The sequence below is a fragment of the Periplaneta americana genome, chromosome 8 (assembly GCF_040183065.1).
Source record: "Periplaneta americana isolate PAMFEO1 chromosome 8, P.americana_PAMFEO1_priV1, whole genome shotgun sequence".
NCBI lineage: Eukaryota > Metazoa > Arthropoda > Insecta > Blattodea > Blattidae > Periplaneta > Periplaneta americana.
In genome coordinates, this window is record NC_091124.1 from 174,968,974 (window position 1) to 174,992,488 (window position 23,515).

A 23,515-nucleotide genomic window follows, 5' to 3' on the forward strand; every position below is an offset into this window, starting at 1 on the left:
AAGACCGGACTTAAGGATATAAAACTCCGAGGACTGGAGTTGATGTAGCGTCAACAAATGCACACCACGCCCGCCGCAGTTTAATGTGTTTTGACCTACCTCGCGCTGTTCGTCGTGGCGTGGGGACGAGGAGTGGAGAAGAAATAACAAAACAAAACAGCCCATAAAGCTGTAAGGGCCTGTGCGGGTCCCTGACCTACGCACCGCGGCTGGTATGCAGCGAACACAATGGCCGGCCAGCCAGCCGGGCTTTTTATTGCTGCGGGTTTCAAACCCGGCTCGCACAGCACGGCTTGGCGCGACTCGACGGGCGGGCGGACTATCTGCCGCCCGATAAGATAAGATACGCGGTGCATCTCTTGCATCCTGCCCCCCTCCCGACGGCGCTATTGATCGCACGGCTCGTCCGCCGGGAATCGATCTCAGGACCCCGAGCATTGCGCGTGTAATCGCATTACGACGTTCCTCGGCCCGCTCTTGCACGCAGCGCAACGCTTCGTCTGAGCAACGACTTGTCCACCACTGATTCTTTCCATTCAATTACTTAGTTTAGCAGCACTGTATCAATTGTTTTTCGACGACAGCGTTCACCTGTGTCCTATCAAGTAACAATTTTGTTTGATAGTGAATGTACCGAACTGCTTGTGTAGCTGCAATGAATACGTAACTGTGTGAAGAATGTTTTTTTAAGAGCATGAATCTATGACGGATAAAGTGAAGACAAAATAACCTCTATCTCCCGTTTTCAGTATATTAATTTCGTTTTCTTTTTTCACCTCTTCTTGTCCTTCTCCTTCCCGTTATTCTCATTCTCCACTTCCTCCTATCATTTCTTTCGCTTCCGTCTGTTGTTTTTCTTATTCTTGTTTCCTCTTCTTTTCTTTTCCTTCATTTCCGTATCGCCTTTTGGATTATGTTTTTTTTTCTTGTTTGTCTTTGCCCTTTCAACATTTTAGAGTAATATATCTGTTCAATATACTATTCATTATTCAGAAGGAAAAATTACTTTAAGTGTCTTGCCACTGTCTTGGCCCATTAATTTTTCTAAGTCGACTTTATATTTGTACCAACTTCGTTGCTCATATAGAAAGCACTCCCTGCTTATTTACAGACTCTTCATCAACTACTGTTCCATTCCTACATCAGAAGTCAATGATGAAACGGAAGAATCCACTTGTTTTGGCGTAATGAACAACGCTGCTCTGTTCAATTTTTCATCGATGCTCCACGCCACCTATCCGCCCCGGACGTGTGGATGCAACAGTTGTCCCCCCCTCCCGAAAAACTGGTCTGGGCGTGGCGCGCGGACGAAATGCATGTGCATTGCGGCCGAGCCAACGAGGTTTCGTTTGAAAAAGTGTCAGGGTCAGATTGGGCCGCGCTCGCTGCGGAGTCTCGAACCAGTGGGAAAGCAGTCGTCTTGCTGTTAGGTTGTTGTTTTCTGCAATCGGACGACTTCGGCCGGGCTCCGACCAGCGGCGCCCGATCCATATCCGAAAAGGTCATTAGTGGAGACCGGAAGTGGAACGCAAGGGGTAGGAGGGCCTCAATATTTTTGGTGGGGGGAGGGACCTCGGCGGGTCGATTGAAAGTGTGTGACGGAGATGGAAGAAAAACTTAGAAAATAGCGAGCGGCGGCGGCGACGGTAGGAAGGCGCTGCTGCTCACGCAGTTTATTGATCAGTTTGCAAATTTAATTGATCTCGTAATTTTTCGGTAGAGCCCCCCCTCCCGGCCCCCTCTCCCCCCGCCGCCCGCTCACCCGCTCCTCGCTAAAGATCGCATCGAAGACGCGGCAAGGCGGTGCAACGTGTTGCGTCATGAGCAATGTGACGTCACCGGTAGGGTGAAGGCAAAAATGGCGGAGTGCTCCTATGCTCGCTGCGTTCAGGAGCGCCGAGCGATCAAAAAAGAGCTGCAAAGATGGACGAAGAATATGGTTTTCGTAGTAGGTGAGTGCATCCAGTGTTGTAGACACACCTCAGCAGTGGTGGTGGCCATTTCGAGGCAGGCTGGTGCGGAAACTGCGGCGTGTTGCGACCTGTTGCCAAAAAATCCCTAAAACAAGGTTCCGCAATTCGGCGAGGGTCGGGCGGACGGGCCCCCGCTACACACGGCCGCGTTTCCGCGCGGGGCCGCCCCGGGCGCGCACTAACGGCGCCCAGTGCATGGGGGCCCGCGACCAGGTGCCCCAAGGCAGTGTTTGTGCACGTGTTTTGTGAAAATTGGAGCGCATTTGTGTTTGGTGGTGAGCAAGGCATCAGCTGGCCGGGGGGGTCGTGCAGCCTGGCGGAACAGCCGGGGCCCTACTTGTCATCCGCAGACGGAGTACGTAACTGCTTCTGCCATGACCCACCGCAATATTCGCGAGGTAAATACTGGGTGGAAATGGAAAAGTAGGTGAAAATACGTGCGGACGTGTCACGATGTAGTGAAATGCACCGCCGCACTGCATGCACTTCTCGCTGCATCCAAATTGCGCTGCAGAGCAGGTAAATTAGGTCGCTCGACTCGAGGTAAGTGTCCGAGACGTCACACGGCCGGCGTTCAAACCCGCACCTCCCCCCCATCGCCAGTTTGGTGTGTGCGTGCCCCGGGCCCCCGCAGCCTCATGGACTGGCCCCCCTTGTTTCAGGTCTGGAAAGAGTGGCTGAGGAGTTGATGGGCAGGAGAAAATGGAAACAGTACCAAGACGTCGTGTTGAGGACCCCCCCACTCAAAATAGACGTGGAACAAGATTGGGAACCCCAAGACAAATGCTGCATGTGTGACGGCAGAGCATTCCCAGACTCAGCGACGGTGAGTACTATGTAGGTCGCTCTTAACGGCCGCAATAAAACCGCACATTTTTTAATGAGTGGCATAACCAACTTCCAAGAGCCATAAAATGGGAATAATTTGTTATGACAACCTTAAACACATGTTTGGTTTCGGGCCCTGACGGGAGTTTGCGAACCAATCCTTTCTCACTAAATAAAAAGAACAGGGTTCACACTCCGCACGAGGTACCTACGCCTGGTTTTATGTTTCAATAGACAAAGTGGACATAGAAGACAGTTATCTATTACCACTCGCAGTCTTCTCCCCACATCTATGTTCCGAATTTGTCTTGTTTATGGGTTGATGAGACAGAGTAAGTGTCTGATTGCCTTTTAATGCTAGCTAAAGGTTGAATGCCACAGTTTAACACATCATCGCTACCTTTCACTGAAAGCTCTCTTATCAGGATTGTGTCGAGCATGAAGAATTCATGTACATACTGCAGAACTTGGAAATACATTATAATGTACCAGTACAATAGATAAAAGTGCAATAATTTGCCATCACAAACCAGTATTTCTGTTTTCTTATGTGTTGCAAGTTTTGCTATTTATAAAGTTTTTGCTTTTACAAAAGAGTTGATTCTGATACATCGAGTATTCCCGCTATCTCTCAAATTAGGCCTACCTCATTCTGTGTGATCAGTCATCCATATTTTGCTCGAACTAAATTGGAGGTTATGTGAACATTTAACTTATTATTTATTTTTCTTCTGACAGAGAGTTTACATCTTTCATATTTAAAATTTCATTATTACTACTTAGAGTGCAATATTATGAGACTTCAGTAATAATAAATTTGGAAGTTTTTATGTTTCTGTGTCGTAGTGAACTCAGACAATTAATTGCCTTCGTTGTTTTCATAACTTCATCATACACAACTTTTCAGTATGTCACCTCTGAATTTGTACCTACATGCTTCATCATTATAATTGAACTAGGAAATCATTCTATCTTATATCATTGATCTTTACTTCCATATTTTGCATATCCATACATTCATATAGATTTGAAAAGTAAAGTAAGATATATTTTATAACAAATATGATGTTACTATAAAACATTGGTGAAACTAGCGCTGAGGTAGTTCCGGTGATTTCGGATGTGGAAATCGTTGAATTTATAAAGGATTTTTTGTGGAGATGCAGTTGATCGTATATGCAAGGCATAACAAAATCCTAAACTAATCAAACCTAACTTTTCACAGATTCGTATATCCAAGGGAACTACTTCAGCGCTAGTTTAGCATCATTGGTGGCAATAATAATAATAATAATAATAATAATAATAATAATAATAATAATAATAATAATAATAATATTTTTGCTGTATTGATATAGGCCTAATATATCACAGAGATTGTTAGCGAATATACAAGAAAATAAAATGCCAGTAATTAATGAAAATTGAATAGGTAAAAATGCATTACTTTTCAAAGAAGTTCATGATTTGTTACATTCTTTATGACAAATTGAGATGATAGTGACTCCTAATCAGACTTTGGCTGTCGAATCTTACATGTACTTTGTTTTGTTGTATTCTTTACATAGAAAATGTGATTGGAAATCACATAATAGGCCTATTGCAATCTTTACTTATGTTATTATATTTGAACTGTGATTTTATTTATTTAAATAGTAGGCCTATATGCAGATACAGACTTGAGATGAACTATGTTTTGTTCTTTCTTCTCTCATAGTCCATAATTACATGTCATAAACTCAGAAATAAGTTTTCTGTATATAGATTACTTTTTATTGTATTTTAGAGCCTGTGCTATCATCCCTTATCCTAGATCAGCCTAACTACATCTGCTATAGTAATACAAAACATTATTAGTGTCTCTAGGTGGGCCACATAATGCCATACTCTTAAAATGTTGTTTGTACAGTGATCAGGTCTTTAACTGCTGTATTGTAGAGCAGAGTGTCGAGTTAATGACTGCACTGTATGTAACATTTCCATTATATTTGAACAATATAAGTAAAAGTTTAGTATGCTATATTAAGTAAAAGTGGTTTACTGCAAAGTACAAAAGAATGCTTACTAACTTTATATTTTATCAGTTTCTGGGTATATAATTTGAAAACGCGGTTGAAATTGCTTCACTTTTCTATCTTTGCAGCTAAATCTTATCCTATATTGGCTGCAAGTTGTCACAATAACGAACAAGGAACTGTTCTTATTGCCTGATTTTTTTTTCAAAATGACTCTGAGACCTGCCAGTTTTTTATTTAATTAGTGATGTATCTGGCTTAGTAACTGAAATATTGCTCACCGCCTCGTGCTAACATTAAGTAAACATGAAGCAGATTGCAATATTACAAATTAGGAGTTTACCATCCTGTCAGGGATTAATCACTATCATTCATTTCTTCAATATTATTTATTATTTATCTTCTAAAGGTAATTTTAATTTAAAATTCTGTACAGCAATTATATATTCTCTTAGATTTCATAACCAATGGTTTCTTACTACAGTGACAATGGTCCATTCCCTGTCTGGTCGTACTGTGATGGAATTGAGGACCGTTTTTGCAAAACTTGCTAACTGAAAAAACTAACTTTTACAGAAAACACGAAAAACTGAATGGTGACAAATAGGTTATAGGTGCAACCATCACACTTTGACACATTACAATGAAGAGAAATAATTCAATTTTACTAAGATAACTTTAACATCGTGTAGTGGTCTGCTTTATGTTAACGAATCCACCAAAATCTAAATTTTGCAAATTTTGCAGTTAGCAAGTTTTGCAAAACGGTCTTCAATTAGGGGCATGTTTTCTGTAAATAGTCTATTTTATCTTTCTCATTGATTTCTTTCTACTGTTACTTTATTTTTCTTCTACTCATTGGCTGTATAACCTCAACAGATTAGATGCACCACTAAGATAGATAGATAGATAGATAGATAGATAGATAGATAGATAGATAGATAGATTTATTTGTTCCATAATATTCTTACATTTGCTTTACAGCATAGAATATAGAACATGTCCAATTCTTACGTTTAACAATAAAATGCAATACATATAAAATGCAAATATGAAATATGTATAGAATTAATACCTTAATAACAATAATATTTTATACAATGTAATATGTTTACCATTTAATATTATTATAATATTTACACAGTACTGTGAAATGTCAAGAATTCATCTACAGAATAGAAAGTGTGAGATATTAAGTAATTTTTTAGTTTTGTCTTAAATAATGCAGGGTTTTGGCTATGATTCTTAATGTCTTCAGGAAGACTATTGAACAATTTTATCGCCATGTAACTTACTCCCCTTTGAAAGCATGATAAATTTGATGATGGCGTATGAAAATCATTCCTTCTGCGGGTATTTATACTATGTATGGCTGAGTTAGTTGGAAAATTTTCTTTATTACATAAGAGGAAATTTATTGTAGAGTATATGTATAGCAATAAGGACAATTCATGTCAGTTCTAACATCTGTATATACAAAAAAGAAAATGTTTTATGCTCATCATAAAATTAAAGCCATTAAAAGTTTCTGTGGATCTGTGCAGTAGAGTTTACCATATTTTTTATGAGAAATTTTGTGTATGTTAATTTCATTGTATGTTTAATTATATTGAATTTAGCTCATGAATGTGCTCTGTTTATTGCTGCATGTTGTGATATTTTCAAAATTATTTTGAACTATAATATGCGGCTCCTGCACAGGATTTACAAACCTGAATCTTAAATAAACAGATCAAGTTTGTGTAGTTATAATAGAGACTTAGAAAACAAAATCCCTTTGCATTTACACTCCTCCCCCAAAAAGCAGGAGATGAGTCATGCCTGTAAGAGAAGGAAGCCACTGCTTCCTGCCATCTTCAGGCCAGGGAAGAGATTTAGCATGTTTTCCTGGTGTAACCAGGTGCCAGCAACAAGGAAGCTGGGAATACCAGTAACGAATTTTGTTTTCCTTCCTGATGTAACAATTTGGTGTATTTTGATGCCATCACCAGAGTCCAGCAGCATCAGACAGTGGCAGTACCGGCACCAATAGTCAGGGGAGCAGTTCCCTGAGAGAGACTCCGCCAGTAACATTGCCCCACGAAGGAGCAGCTCCGAACAACGTCGCCCCCTCCCTCTCGTCATCGGCGTCCAGCATGACGACATTACAGTCAGTCACATCGATGGCTGCATCATTGGCTGCGGTTGCTGCTCTCACTTCGAACACGAATCATTCCGGCTCTGGATCAACGGCCAACAACCCCCTCATTCCCAGTGTCCCGACACCGTCTAATACCATGCCGTTTTACCCACCGCCACCCCATCACCACACCGGTCTCTTCCCTCATTGGTACCTTTCACCTCCAAATTCCCACCTTCCGGGACGAACAATCCCCTCCCCGGCGGCAGTGCTGGCTGAAGGACTGAGACACGAAGCGGTGCCTTCAGCGAAGCAGGATCATAGCACCACACCCCCCATAGTGATGGCACTTCCCCCCTCCAGCAATGTGACAGAACAGCCCCTGGATCTGAGTGCCAAGGCCGTAGCGTGTGGTAGTGAGAATACAAGAGACTGTGCCCCCCCGCCCGACCAACAGCAGCAGTCGTTGAAGGTGCCCAGCATTGAGAACAAGCAGATCTACAAGTGAGTACAGCACATAACTTTTTGTTGTGTTGGAAATAAAAAGTTACTCCACTTCTTCCAAAGTAATGAATATGCCAAATGAATCTAGTATCCACATGATTTTGGTGAACGTTGTTCATTTTTTGTTAACTTCTGTAATTTGTTACAACTAATTTTCACATAGAATGTGATCTCTTTCTCATTTTGATCTTTCTGTTCCGTAAGAAAATTTTAATGGAATGAAAAATCTATATACCGTATGTAATAACTCAATATGTGATTCATATTTGGTTTGAAATTTTAAAATAATTAAAATTTTCTTCGTTAATATTTACATTTGAAAAGTAAACATAAGTTTTGTCCCTGGTAATAAAATACATCCACTGCAGTGGCTCTGAGATAGCATAAGTGCCTCCCATCCGAGCAGTCCATGTTTCAATTCCTAGCATGGACAATGGAAGAAATTTATATTCCATTTGGCCAAACACCTGCATAGAATTGGAATATATCAGTCCCCTAACTGCCCATTGTGCAACTCAAACCAAGAAATGGATTCGGAACACCTCAAAATCTGTGCTTCAGTGGCTGGTCATGATAATATCTTTGAAAAATATTGGAGTGCAAGGGGTCAAATGACTTTATTGTCAAACGCCTGGCATTAGAAAACAACAACAACATATTCCATCTACAGGACTGAGTGGTTGTCCATTGTCTTGTGATTGTCCTGAGATGTCTCTGCAGTGACCTTGCATTGTGCTAATCGCACAACCGGGGAGACCTGCAATGTATGGATGTGTCTAGTATCAATTCACAGAAAATGCCCTCTCTCCCTCCTCTACACTGCATAGATTTGTGAGTCAGTAAAACAAGAAAAGAATAAGTAATAAAATGCAGAGTACGAATATGGCATATGTTTTCTATTATCTTTGAAATTTTCTAACTTTTGGATTTAAAATACTAGTAAATATTTATTTTTTATTTCCAACGTGTTAATTCTTTTTGTATTTCTCTATAGCCCCAAAATAACGTAATACTCAATGGAATAAGATTTTAACATCAGCCCTTTAATTTAGAGTATCATTTAATTTCAGTTTGTCTATTATATCTAATTCTGTTATCCTATAATTCTGATCTTCTGGAATTTCACTACTGTGAAATACCTATGATGTGTCTTTTAAAATGTTTTTATATGTAACATATTGAGGGATTCTATTTTAAATTTAATTCAAGAAATAGTTAATACGAAATGTGGGTTATCTTCGGAGTACTATATTGGCCTTGAAATTAGTTTATTCTTTTTATATTGCTTTGAAAAAAATAATATAGTGATCATGAAACATGATACTGTTTTACTTATTATTATTGAAGAAATATTGACTACAGACTGTGATCAACTTTATTTATATTTCCTGTCACATGCAAATATTAACAAAGGGAATAATTGAATGTTTCCTTTAAAATATCATTAAAAAGAATAGATTATTTTCATATGTCTCTGGGGCAACTAATTTTTGAAAATTAAATAATATCTATATTCGAATTTCATTCCTCCTCTTTTAAGTAAAAATTTTGACAAAAAATGAGCACACTGTATACAAACTAATATTAAATTGTGTTGTGACAACGAAACGAAATCTTTGTTCCATACTTTTATTTGTGAAAGATAACATCCTTTCACAATTAGACAATTATTTTGCATTTTTATTTTTGAAAGATAACATGTTAGGCAGTTATTTTGCATTTTATTTTTGGAAGATAACTTGCTTTCACAATTAGGCAATTATTTAATTACTACATAAATATATTTAATGAGTTATCACTTTTAAAGCAATGAAATATTATAATTACTGTATATTCATTATTCTTTTTTTTTTTTTCTGTATTGCGTATGGAATGATGGAATGATATACGTACATTTTTCTTATCCTTCTTTGTTTCTTGATAATGAAATGAGAACCTTCCCTGTTTTTTTTTTTTTGTCATTGAAATAGTGAAATTATATTCCCATGAATTAATATAATGAATTTTGTCTCCTTTTTTTTTTTCGTAAACTAATTAAATGATCGATCTTCAGTATTTTATCGTTGATGTAATATTATGGAGCGAGTTTAGTTCGCATTTATCCCTGAATTGATTATATTTAAGTTCATAGTCTATCGCGTTTTTGCCTCAGAAAAAAAAGAAATAAATGTTACATAAGGACCGACTGGAAAGAAACGGAATGATAGTCTCACATTAAAAAAAAATATATAGGCCTATAATGTATTAATTTGTATGCGAAAATATTCTTATTTATTAACTGTTGAACATAATTTTTACTTGAAGCGTTGAAAATTGAATTACGAAATTCCTCTACATTTATATTTTTATTCAGAAATCTAACATACCGTCGTCATATTCTTTATATCCTCTGTCGAAATGTTTCATGTTTTTGTTATTCAAAATGAATGTTGCCATAGTCAGCCATGTTTCCCATCTAGTTGTCACGTTGGTGCATTTAGGCATCAGCTTTATCTAGACATTTTGAGGGCTGTGTTATCTGTTTGTTTCGGTCTGCCAAACTTAAGCCGCTATGGAAAGTGAGTGTTATCTCTCATAATGTCCCCCTGAACTTTTTATCTGAGTTCAGTTGCATTATCTGGGAATGTATGTTGATACAACAGCAAAATAACTTCCTTAACCTGTAATTCATTGCAACTTTCGGTTCTTACGTAACAGGGAGCTCATTCTTTATCTACAAGAACAATGTGTCTACAGACAATATTATAGAAAGAATACCACAATATACAGTTCATATGTGACATAACACAACCAAGGCCAGTAGTAAATCTCCTTTCTGAAATTTATATGGATGGTTCAGGTACAATTACAATGGAAGTGTATCTATGTATGAAGTGTGCATTATAGTTGCAATTGACGAGGTTATGATCACAGTATTTCCAAATATAAAATTAGCAATATATGTAGATGTATTACAGTTAACCCTTAAATTAGCAAAACTTCATTTCTCACACTAGTTTATTAAACCATGTCGGACTGTAAAGAAAACAACTATCACAATGTCCATATTTTATATGTTGTACAATATTATAGTATTGTGAAATTTTGGTTAAATTTAATTTTCCTAAGCCACCGGCGTGGCTCAGTCGGTTAAGACGCTTGCCTGCCGGTCTGAAGTTGCATTCGGGCGCGGGTTCGATCCCCGCTTGGGCTGATTACCTGGTTGGGTTTTTTCCGAGGTTTTCACTATCACCAATCTCATCGATGCTAAATAACCTAGTAGTTGATACAGCGTCGTTAAATAACCAACTAAAATTTAAAAAAAATAATATTCCTACCAATTTTTTTTCTATTGTTCTATTAAAATTATAGTATACTAGTGTCTTGTGCAGCAAATGCTGCAAACTAAGTTCGTTAGACGTGCAAATAAACATTTTTCAGATTTATTTTCAATGAAGAATACCAGACATTCGGAAAGTTATTTGCTTCCATAACAATGAAAGATACTCTTTCTCGAGCCAATACTGAAGAGAACCACGAATATAAATATCTACACCACACCGCCATTAAATATATGAAAAAGACCCAACCCCACTTGATTAATAATTATAAAAATATTTGATTTTTAATAATATTATCTTACGTAAGTTTTATAGCTTTCAGTAACATATACTATATATACTATATAGCCGCCACTTAGTAAAATGTAGAAATCAAAATCTAATTTAAGTTATTCTCTACATCTACTTATATAACCCCGAAACGTTTCACTTTCATATCATCAATATAGCATTAATATGTATAATTAATGAAAAATAGTCACATCATGGCATTAACTACAATAATATTTCATTTCTAATGGTAATAATGTCATCAAACCACCTCATGTTTTATAGTTTTTAATATCCACTACACAGCTGTATCCAGAAAATTACACACCACAGAATCGAACCTGTAAATTATTTTTAGTAACTTAAGTTTTTAATAACCAATTTAATTTGAGCTCTAAATATGTCAGCATTCTTGCAGATCATGGCCTTCGTGTAATATTGTTTACTGTAGTGTGTGTTTTGTTTTATTGTGAAATGCAACACTGCCGACTTGATGCTCGCTTCACTTCTCCTGAATGCAATTAGCTAGTTCTCAAAACTGACGACAGATGGATTTTGGAAAATAGGAAAATTATGTAGGAAAATTGACATTTCACTGAAAACTACTATTTTTCCGAAAAACTTTGGGTTCCAAGCTTCAAAATGAGGGGCCATTTATTAAAATCCGTTCAGCCATTTTCCCGTAATTTCCATTACCAGTTCAAATTATATATATAGATAGCTATTAACCTGTTGTATCGTATAGAATACATTATGAATAAGGGTTAATGACTACATAGGTCGCGTAAAAATTAATTAATACCAGTAGTATTTTCCTTAGGGTAGAAATTCTGAATATATATCAAATACTGGTTCCGGCACTTTTGATTATTTTAAAGAAATTTCCTTTTTCTTACTGAATTAAGAATTAAATTACTATGCTTGCATAAGCTCGCAAATGAATCCTAGCTTTAAATATGTCTATCAAATTCATAGTGCCACAGTCAGCCTCATTCATGTCTCTTCTGATGAGATGAGTTAGATTATTACATTATTTTGGATTAGTATGTGGAAATAAACATTTTTGCTGAAATAAGTAATCATTCATGTTAAAAGTTTCGCAATGAAATATTTTATACACATAAGTTACATTATTAAACTTATAACGTGAAAATTAATATGCATCTTGGATGATACATGGAAACTAAATTAATCTTTTCTGAAAATTTCCAAAATCTTTCTTTTTATCTGTTACCTACATTTGATTGTTTATTTATTTATTTATTAGACGGATGACTTGATAATAAAAAAGTTTATTGAAAACAATTTGAAAAATGTGTCTCTGCGATCATAAAGTCTCTTTACAAATTAATTTATATATATAATTTGAACTGGTAATGGAAATTACGGTAAAACGGCTGAACGGATTTTAATAAATGGCCCCTCATTTTGAAGCTTGGAACCTAAAGTTTTTCGGAAAAGTAGTAGTTTTCAGTGAAATGTCAATTTTCCTACATAATTTTCCTATTTTCCAAAAGCCATCTGTTGTGAGTTTTGAGAACTAATTTTATTAAATCACGGCTGACTTGATTGAATTTCAGAACAAAACACACACTACAATAAACAATAGGCTCTTACACGAAGGCCATAACCTGCAGATTGCAGACATATTTAGAGCTCAATTCAATTTGTTATTAAAAACTGATTCTGCAGTGTATAATTTTCTGAGTACAGCTGTGTATTAGGTATTCAAATCTACGAAACTTGAGGTGGTTTGATGACTTATTACCATTTGAAATCAAATATTATTATAGTTAATATCATGATGCATCTATTTTTTCATTAATTGTACATAATATTGATGCTATATTGATGACATGAAAGTGAAACTTTTTGTGGTTATGTAAGTAAATGTAGAGAATATCTTAATTTAGATTTTCATTTCTATAATTTACTGAGTGGCTGCTATATATAAAACTACAAAACTTAAGTAAGATAATAATATTGTTATTAAAAATCAAATATGTTTATACTTATTAACCCAGTGGGGTTGGGTCTTTTTCATATACTTAATGGCGGTGTAGTGTAGATATTGATATGTGTCATTGTCTTCAGTATTGGCTCGAGAGAGCGCAAAAATTACAGTTCCTAAGGAAAGATCAAAAGGTATTACTTACTGATAAAATAAGAGGCCTAGAAAATTTTGTAGTCTCCGGATCATTTCAGCAAGATCTCTTAATAGGATAAAATGATTTTACGCTCTACATTTCAAGTTCTACATGCAGCAGCTATACGAAAATGCTATTGTTCGAAAGCTTAGCAAACCTGACATTTTTTTAACTTTTGCCTACAATCCACAATGACCTGAAATAGCTACTGCTATCGCCTGACATTAATACTTGCGTTTTCGCGTTGAAACTCAAAAACTGAAGTTGGATACGTTCAAGGAAAAGTATTTGGCCTAAAAAAATCCATTCAGAGGGAGTATGTTTCATTATTATGGAAGCAAATAACTATCAAAAAGACAAGTATTCTTCATTGAAAATAAATCTGAAAAATTTTTATTTGAACGTCTAACGAACTTAGTTTGCAGCAGTATTTGCTGCACAAGCCACTAGTATTAGATAGATTTCCAATCACTGATTTGGAAAAGTTTGTTTGATTTACTTATTCATTGTCTTAATTTTCTTATGACATTGTGAATTAGTAAAATAAATTTTTAACTGGAAAAAGCTGAAGCCACTTGATGATTATAATTAATATACTGTAATATTGTATGAGATTGAAGCAGTTTAACAAGTTCTCGTTAGTTTCATCACTCACTCATATAATTTTCATTTAGATTTAAGAAAGGAATTTCTATAATAAACAATTAGAAATCTATCTGATTTTACCTAAATAGGTCAATGTTGCCCCAATACAAAACTGTATTAATTGCATAATTTTATCTTTTCATAAGGAAGATAGAAATGCTAGTTAAATAAAAAAATGAAAATATGTTGTTTTGCTCACAGAACGATATAAATGTACATTTTATTTAAATCAGATTTTACAATTTGAACATTGTCATAGCCACTGGTGTAGTTCAGGTGACAATGAGTTTGTTTTCCGATACAGAGATATGCTTGGGCATAGGTTCGATACCTGCTTGGGCTGATTACCTGGTTGGTTTTTCCAAGGTTTTCTCCAACTGAAAGGCAAATGCCATGCTAGGTAGTCACATGCTGAATCCTTGGTCTCATCTTGCCTTGCTATCACCAATTCCATCGATGCTAAATAACCTAATAGTTGATACAACATCGTTAAATAACCAACTAGAATAAATTAGTGTCAGGTCAGTCTATTATGTTGCTTGTTTGGAAATGATATAGGCTATCTGCTAAAAATTTTAAACTTCCTTTATGATTCTTCTCTGAAACAAAATAATACTTCATTCATTTCTATTCATTCTGTGTACACTTTTCATTTTATTCCCTTGATTTTAATGTTTATGTGTACAGTAGAACTTGGTTATAGCGACCTCGTTTTGTGCGACACCTTGCCTATAACGTCAAATATTCTGTGGTCCAACTAATTCCCCATAAGACATATGCTTTCCTACCTTGCTTAATACGACAAACGCATACGCGTCTACTTCGCATATAACGTCATTTTTAACGTTAGTTTGGAATAAGATTTTCTAAGAACCAAAGTATTTTAAGAAATATTTTGTTGAAATCTGACCCTGACAAATTCTTTACAGTCTCCTTCTGTCATAGACCTCTGGAATGCAGGCAGATTCCCCACCCCATTGTAACCTGCCCGAATTCATGCGGTATTAGATGAGTTTCGACAGGAAGTTTTCACTAAGTGCACGCATTTTAATGCAGTATGGCCACTAAAAGTAGTGAGTGACGCTTTAGAAGTCATTAGAATTATGAACATGTTCTGTGAAGCTAGGAAAGGGAGCAGTGAAATTGCAACTGAAATTATGAACATAGAACGTAATTTAGCCCTTGAAAGTGTGTATTGGGCAAGTAGAAGACAACAGAGTAAAATGACTGATTACTTCACTTCTAAGTAAAGTAGTTTGGTGAATACTGAACAAACTATTTTAATACAGAATACTGTATTTATAATTGTAGGTCTACGTATATTTTATTATGTTCATTGTAGGCTTAAAAGTCAATACATAAATCTAAAATAAGTCTAATTAATTTTGTTATTTTTTATTTTCCACCTCACTAGATTGATAATGCGAATCTCAGTTACTACGACACTCATTTATAACAACATAATTTTTAAGGTCCCTTGGATGTCGTTATAACCAAGTTCTACTGTAATTAGGTTAAAGATAATAATTAATTCAGCCAGTATTTTTTTTTTATTTTATTGGGTTATTTTACGACGCTGTATCAACATCTAAGTTATTTAGCGTCTGAATGATATGAAGGTGATAATGCCAGTGAAATGAGTCCGGGGTCCAGCACCGAAAGTTACCCAGCATTTGCTCGTATTGGGTTGAGGGAAAACCCCGGAAAAAACCTCAACCAGGTAACTTGCCCCGACCGGGATTCGAACCCGGGCCACCTGGTTTCGCAGCCAGACACGCTGACCGTTACTCCACAGGTGTAATTCAGCCAGTAAAGCAGATCTAAAACAAAGTATTAAAAATCACTTGCATGCTTTATACTAAAACAGATTTAAAATGAATTAATAAAAATTCACCAGCATTTAAAGTTATTTAAAAAGCATTGTATTTAGGTTTCTGAATTAACACGACAGTTAAATCTAGTTTATGCAACTTCTACCGAGTAATAATACAGCCAAAACTCTTGTTGAATAGAACCATGAAAAGAGATGTAAAATAATAATAAAAGGCACACACAGTACATAGATATGCTTCTATATTGTTAATATGTGATTTGGTATTTGAATGAGAGGCATCTCTGGATATGTGCCTCCTTCACAGGGCAAAACCCCGCATGAGCACAGTAGCTGGACGCAGGACGTACACAGAGGAAGAATTACAGGCTGCTCTGCGTGACATACAGAGCGGCAAGCTGGGCACACGGCGGGCTGCTGTCATCTATGGGATTCCTCGGTCAACTCTACGTAACAAGGTGTACAAGTTAGCTCTGGAGCGGGAGCGAGATTCCCACCTGGTGCTGAGCAGTAGTGCCACTGCGGACAAAGTGCTGGAGCAGACCACAGTCCCCAAGACAGAAGAGCCCGTCCGGGAAGAGGAGGACGAGAAGGAGCTGTCGGGGGCCGAGGAGGAAAGAGAGGTGGAGAAAGCCTTAAGAAAGCCTTTGCTGACCATGGAGGACCTGGTGAGATTCTCCGTGTTCAGTGCAGGGAAAGGTATAATGGCCAACGACCCACTCCGAGCACTCCTCCAGCATGGTAGGCTCCTGGACAGACCAGAAGATGCAGAAGAGGGTGCGTCCCCATCAGTGTATACCGGATTCCCACAGAATATTGCAGACATATGGGGTGGCATGGAGCACAGTGCGCTTGGTCCATATGTATCCCAGTTCCTCGCTGCCTCTACGGCAGGACATAATAGAGATGTTGCAGCTGGCATTGTCGGAAGTAAAAATCCCGGTGGAGGGACTTCAACCCCTGGAGACAAGAGCCCCACAAGAGGAGACTTCCTCCCAAAATTCCCCACACCTCTCTTGCCAGAATTTGTACGGAGGATGATGGAAGAAGACAAGTTGATACGAGAAGAGCAATTGAAGAAACGCCACTTCCACCCAAATGGTGCCCATGCCGATGAGTCAGCCACAGAGGAGTCGCCTGATGTGGAAGCTGCTTCAACAACTGAGGCCACTCCACCTTCTAATGTGATACTGAAAATTCCGTCCTTTAAACCAACTTCAAAGAACGGAGTGGCTTCTGGCAGTGGTGGTTGCGAAGCCACGGCACCACAAGAGTCTTCTAGTCAACAGGTGATCCGTGGTAGTGATTCGTGCTCGCCCCCCATCATCCCTCCAAGTCTCGCTGGAAAGGGTATCGGTGTTAGTCTTAGAGAAGTGATTGCCAAAAGCATCAGTCAGAAGTTCCAGCAAGGTCCTGGCACTGCTGACCTCTCTTCACTGCAGCTACCGCCCAAGCTCTTACTGGGGCAGGATGAGCCTCCGTTCAAGAGGGGTCGGTTTACTCCTCCGCTAAGTGTTGGTGCCCCCGCACCTGTTGCTGCGTCCGTCATCAAACAGAACAGCAGTCAGCCTGAAGACAGAAATGCTCAAAAGGTGCCGTCGCAAGTTGTAGGCAAGGCAACCGGGAGTGCTAGTAGTGTTAGCAGTCAAGGGAATACTGCAACTGGGGGGAAAGGAACGCGTCCAAAGCGTGGCAAGTATCGTAATTACGACAGAGACAGTTTGATAGAAGCGGTGAGGGCAGTGCAGAGAGGGGAAATGAGTGTCCATCGTGCAGGCTCGCACTTCGGCGTGCCACATTCCACACTCGAGTACAAAGTGAAGGAGCGGCACCTTATGCGGCCCCGCAAACGCGAACCCAAACCCCACATAGATGACAGCAAGAAGAAGGATGAATGCAACATGTTGAGGCACTCTACACCCGCTCTGGAGAAACCCAAGATCCCTCCTCCAAAATCAACTCCCAAAGCTCCATTCACTCCAACTTCATCCGGACTACCAAATGCACCAAACGGTTTGAAGATTCCTCCAATGTTCGACCCAACAAACATGCCTCCTATGCCATATGCAACAGCCCCACCATTCTCATTCTGGCCGCATAACCCCTTCCATTCTCTACCCATTCCAGACTTTCCCCGGGGCAGTGCAAACAACACTCCAGTCGGCTACAGCCCCACCCCCGAGTTCTTCGCATCACAAATGATGCAGAGGTTGCAGGAGGAGTCCTCTCGAGTGCATACTGGAAGTGGTAGTGGCAGTGGGGCAAGTGCGGGTGGGGGTGCAAGCAGCCCTGCACCAAGTGGGACACTGGGTAAAAGTGCACGCGAGATGGCAGAAAGTCTTTATGATGGAACTGGTGCCAACGGTAGTTTTCTGGATGGAATCATTCGCTCCAGTCTGGAAATGGGGCTCCCGCCGGGTGCTCCTAAAGAACCCAGCAGTAGTGCCCCCGAGAACATGTCGAATAAAGCTCTTCTGGATCAGTTGTGTCGAAACAGTCGCCTGACACCCCTCTCTTCTCGTGCAGTGTCGTTACCACTCACTGATGGGGGAGCCAGTAGTTCTGATGACGACTCCGTCAAACGGTCGTCACTGAAAAATGTCTATACAAGCAGCAGTGTCAAGACTGCGGCCACAGAATCTGATGCAAGCATGTCGGCGATCATTGATCTCTCTCCGTCATCAAATGGATCAACAGCAGATCGCGATCTTCACCAGAAGCATACCGCAGAGGTGGAGGGCGATGACGATACTGTATCACCAGTTGAAAACACGAAGGTTGCAGAATCACAAACGAAAGAAACAAATGGCATACCCATTGATAAAGACAACAATGCAACAGAAGACAAAGTTGGTGATAACATTGAAGTTAATGACGATGTTGATGATGAAAGTGCCTGTGATAGTAAAAATATTATTATGAGAGTTGATAAAGATGCTGCCAAAGATGACAAACAAGGAGAGGGAGGAGAAGACCCAGTGGAGAAAGAGGATACCAAATCAAAGATCAACTCACTAAGAGACTGAATTAGCGTAGAAACAAGTGACGACAGAATTTTATTATTATTATTAATTATTATTATTATTATATTATTATTATTATCAAGGTGTATCTTTTTTTAGTCACCTTACTGTACTGATTTTTGTAGGTGTTGAATGTTGTTGTAAGTTAGTGTATAGTTCTGTCTGTCAGCTGGGTTGCTCCCACTCCCAAGGGAACGTTTTTTTATTTGTTTTTGTTGTATTTTTGTTTCATTTCGGTAGTGAAAATCACTATTTTCCTGTTGCTACATTTTTGGAGGAAATGATTTTTTTTCTTCCTTTGGTACATCTGCATATTTTTATCTCTCTCTCGCTCTTTTTGAGGTTGACAATCGTAATGTTGCCAAAGCTATGTGAAAAAAAAAACATATTTATCAAATTCGATAATTTATCTATATACATATATATATATAGTGAGGGTGTTTAAAAATTGTTGGAAAATTAACTGTATACATTCGTGGTGACTTTTTAAATATTTTTTTTAAATCCAACAAAAATTGTTCTGTGGCGGTTTCCCAAGAGTTCCATCAAAGCAGTTGATTTCTCAAAAATGGATATATTTGTGTAAGTGTATTTCTGTGTGTTCCAGTATGTATGTTTGTTTCGTGGTTTCGATGTGATAACGCTTGTATGTTTATGTTAGTGTGTTTGGATGCAAGTTAAAATTTCATGTGGGAGGAGCTCTTTTTTTTTTTTTAAATGCAACTTGTTTTAGATGGCGGGTTGCAGCAACATTCCAATTCATGTTTTGTTTGGAGCTACTTCCTGTTGCCAACTGTGGGTGTGCCATATTTCCTGATGTGTCAAAATTGTACAAAACATGAATCTCCCTATTACTCACCCACGCTGCACACATCACTAACACAAGTTCCATTTGAATTGTTCTAAACGATGTCTTTCTAAGTATAAGACAGACTGCTTTGATGTTGGATTAAAGTTTTTTAAAAAAATCTTGGGATTCACCAAGAATTTTACTGTCTGTGATGAAGCCAAATTTTGAATGTATATTTTCTCTATTGATATCTTATATATACTAGACTAGTTTATATATTGAAAAATGGAGTTTTTTGTTTTTGACAATTGAAGTGCAATTAGAAATGGTACGACCTTAAATATACACATACTGTACGTATATAATATATTTACAATTTAAAGAAGTGAAGATGTTCAAAAATGAAGAAAGAGAATCAGAATGAAGGTGCATTATCATCAGCAGCAACAGCAACTAACAGATTCCGACCACAGACTCTCTCGTATCACAATAGAGCAGGTGCCACCGTTGGAGGTGCAGCCCTGTTACAACCCCCCCTCCCCCCTCCATGCAGATAAAACATTCCAACCAATCATGTGCCAGAGTTTTATAAGAAGAAAACCACGATCTCATGCCAGATCCAGTGCTACTATATCAAACAGATGGAAGCTGAGCTTCCAATAAGCTTTAGGATTCCGATGAGCATTTATAAAATGTTCCCTGAATGATTCTTTTTCTTTTAATAGATATATATATAAATATATATGTAAGATGAATTCATGATTATTCATCTTTTTATGGACACATCCTAGTGCAATGCTGAAGAAAGCGTTTTAAAAACTTTTCTTCCCCCTACCCATACTCCTTCCTCCCCCCCTTTTTTGTTGCAATTGTGATGTACAGAATTTATTCTCATCTTGTGTTGATTGTGATATTTTGTTTTGTAAAGTGAAGGTACATTGCAAAACAACAGGAAGTCAAATGTTTCAAAATTGCGTTGCGAAGTGCAGGCGGAGTTACCACAGCACTCAACAGCAGCTACACATTGTCCATTCCAATTCCGAAGACATTCCTGTTGCTGTACAAAGCTCGACAAACACGAGGAATGGATCTGTACCTGATAGCTCGGCAGGCGATGGGTGGGCAGGCGGGCGGTGTATTTATAGGAACTTTGTCCGGTTTTGTACAGGTATAAGTGTGCTGGCAATGTCTGTGGTCGCATTTCGCTCAAATTTGAACTCCGTTACGAAAAATACGTAAGTCAAGTCTCTAGATATGCTATCACAGACACCTCGATGTTAACACAGCTGCTGTTGGGAGTAGTTCTAGCAATAGAGGGGATTTGTTTCATATCACATTATCATTTGTGTATTTTTTAACTGACCTTTTTTACATACATACATGAATACAGTACACGAATTAACTTGATATATCAATCAAACATCCTTGTGTTCAGCCTACCTGGGCTTCTGTTCTATATTACAAATGTAAAGGTAAAAAAAAAATGCAGAAAATACAAAAAAAAAATACAATTCATAATATTATGTTTACTACACAGCAGAATGGCATCAAGTCATGCATATACCCGTTTTAGTTTTGTTCACTGATACTGTATTTTTATACAAGGTTTCATTTTGGTTATAGCATATTGTATAATCCACTTTCTTATCAATGTAATAGTGCGGCTCCCTGTTGAGTTGTTCAGAGGTGTTACTCGTCGGTCGAGGTGCAATGTTTATGTGTCAACCTACTAGCGAACAACGTCTATATCCCACGACATATCAATTGTTAAGGCCACACTGATACTGAAGGCGGGCACATAAGTGTTAGACCTCGCTCGCTCACAAACAGCAGACCCTGTATATAACATTGTGCACTTGATTGTTGTGTGCTTGTACTCCATTGTTACAAATGTAAGAATTCTCAACTTTTTTCCATGTCTATATCACGCTTGCAAAGGACATTGTGGTGTTGGGACCAAAAGACGGTCACCACAAACTTCATTCCAAGAGCTCGCGTGCCAGTTTGTTCATTATGTTACATGGCACAGCAGATTTAGTTACGTTTTAACAGTACAACATTATCTACAGTACCTAGACATTAGTTACAATAGTGTATCTGTGGTGAAGGCACAAGGTGCAGACCAATGTGTAATTATTACTATTATTATTATTATTATTAATATTATTACTATTATATAATTATTATTATTACTACCACTACTACTTTTACTACCACTTACTACTGCTGCTCCCACCTTTGCAAGTGTGATAGAGTTCTCATCCATTCCAAACCACAGAGATTGCAAGGTATATATACACAAGTTGATATGGGCGTGGAATGATATGTGTACATAATCTATTTTTTTAAATAAGGTTGTAGATAGCACTTACTCATAGACCACAGAATGGAGATTTGTTTCAAAATTGCTAAGAAATGATGTGACAGGAAGCGCACAATGTGTCAGTTAATGCCAAAGTGTCTTGTAATTATTGTTTGTGATTATTTTGATTTTGTACCATGCAATGGTCCCAGTGTGACTTGTAATTATGTGATAATGGCTACTTACTGTGCTCATGAAATGGGTCCTTACTTTAAATTGTTATGTTTGACATATCCAAATTCATAATGTGATGTATCAGATCTAGTCTTGTTTCAAAATCGTATTTTCAAGAGAGACCATGTGAAATATAAACTAATATATTGTGACAAATTCAAAACTGATATAATGATGTGTATGAAGAGGTTATGCACTTCCAACTGTCCGTACGCGGTTGGGTTTGCATGTATTTATTGGTTGTGACTTGTCGTCCTGGAGAGAATCTTGAAATCTAAACTGTATTTGGATAGATCTCAACGGAACAAACGCATCTGTTTGTGCCCTTTGGTATCCGGGTGCTGCAAGACTGAATTCCCTTTCCACTAAATTGGATATTGCGATTGTGAGAACGGCATTTCCACCCGGGTGCCGAAGACTTGTGAAAGAATTTTGAACAAGACTGAACTTTTGCCAGTATTGCTTTGATTTTTTAGTAGTTTCCTATGTTTTTTTTTTTGTAATAATTTGGAAACTATTTAGTTGCAATTTGTAAATTAGTGTAATCACAAAAATGAAGATGTGTACATAGGTGTATGAAGCCAGTTGGAAGGGAAGTTTTTTTAATATTATTTTTGATAACTTCACTAGCCGTATCACTTCAGCACCATATCTATATATACCCTTGCAGTGTGGGACCAATCAGAGTAACACGCGCCACCGAGAGATCGATCAGTGTCGAACCTATGTACAATACATAACATATTCAGTCGTTGAAAAGAAAATTGCCTGCTTTACTATGGATATAATTATTAATATTACCATGTACATCGTATTCCATTTTGACAATATGTAAACGATCGCAGATTTTTAATCCAAGTCTGCCTTTTATCAATAAATGTTTTTCTCTTCATATGGACGGGCCATCATGTTTTTATGGTCTGCCAAGAAATTTTACTAAATATCTTCTAGTTATATTATCATGTACACTAGGTAGAGCAAAACAAAAATTCAAAGCAGGAATCTAAACAAGTGATAACCAAGGTTTGGTGTAAAAAATGAAAGAAAGCTGTTAATACTTTTCTGCCTTGAGAACCGAGTCAGTCGTCAAGTGTGTTGTGTTCCGTGGATTCAGTACAGCTGCCACTATTGGTGTTGCAAAACTGTGTTTGGAAATGCCTGTGGGAAGTGTTATTTTCTGAGAATATTAAAAATGATGATAATATTGTATATTTATATTGTGACTTTGGAGTAAATCAGTATTTATTACTGTGAGCTGCTCCCCGTGTCGCTTTTTTCTACCTGTCCACCTCACCTCACCTCTCCTCAGCATCCACGACTGTGGGAATCGGATTAGCGTGGCGGCCCACACGTCCACGGGGTTGTGAAATAACGGTCGCTCGATACGACGGCTCGATACGCGCGTCTGGACGGTGTCGAAATGCTTCGTCGCCTTGCATAGTTCAGGGCCAGTGTCAAGACGGCCGGAACGGGACGGTAATTGTCAGTCCATGTGAATGTCGTAGTAAGTCTTG

At 38.0% G+C, this 23,515-nt stretch overlaps 1 protein-coding gene across 5 annotated transcripts; it reads left to right on the plus strand.

The window, feature by feature from the left end:
- The first annotated feature begins 1,393 nt into the window (after positions 1-1,393).
- Positions 1,394-23,255, plus strand: Eip93F (Ecdysone-induced protein 93F). Of its 5 annotated transcripts, none has more exons than XM_069834081.1 (4): positions 1,394-1,535; positions 2,636-2,799; positions 6,808-7,439; positions 15,960-23,255. In XM_069834081.1, the coding sequence occupies exons 2-4, from the start codon at positions 2,662-2,664 to the stop codon at positions 18,676-18,678; spliced, it is 3,489 nt and encodes a 1,162-aa protein (XP_069690182.1). In that variant the 5' UTR covers positions 1,394-1,535; positions 2,636-2,661; the 3' UTR covers positions 18,679-23,255. The 5 variants fall into 5 exon arrangements, with proteins under 5 accessions (XP_069690182.1, XP_069690179.1, XP_069690180.1 ...); XM_069834078.1 differs by lacking the exon at positions 1,394-1,535 and adding an exon at positions 1,542-1,952; XM_069834079.1 differs by lacking the exon at positions 1,394-1,535 and adding an exon at positions 1,960-2,516.
- The last annotated feature ends 260 nt before the right edge of the window (positions 23,256-23,515 follow it).

What these genes read in the sequence shown, in the direction of transcription:
- Eip93F (XM_069834078.1), top strand. Translation starts at nt 1,859, where the DNA reads ATGGCGGAGTGCTCCTATGCTCGCTGCGTTCAGGAGCGCCGAGCGATC. An exon ending in GAATATGGTTTTCGTAGTAG is followed by an intron (nt 1,953 to 2,635) that starts GTGAGTGCATCC and finishes CCCTTGTTTCAG; the next exon opens with GTCTGGAAAGAGTGGCTGAG. An exon ending in GAGAACAAGCAGATCTACAA is followed by an intron (nt 7,440 to 15,959) that starts GTGAGTACAGCA and finishes CCTCCTTCACAG; the next exon opens with GGCAAAACCCCGCATGAGCA.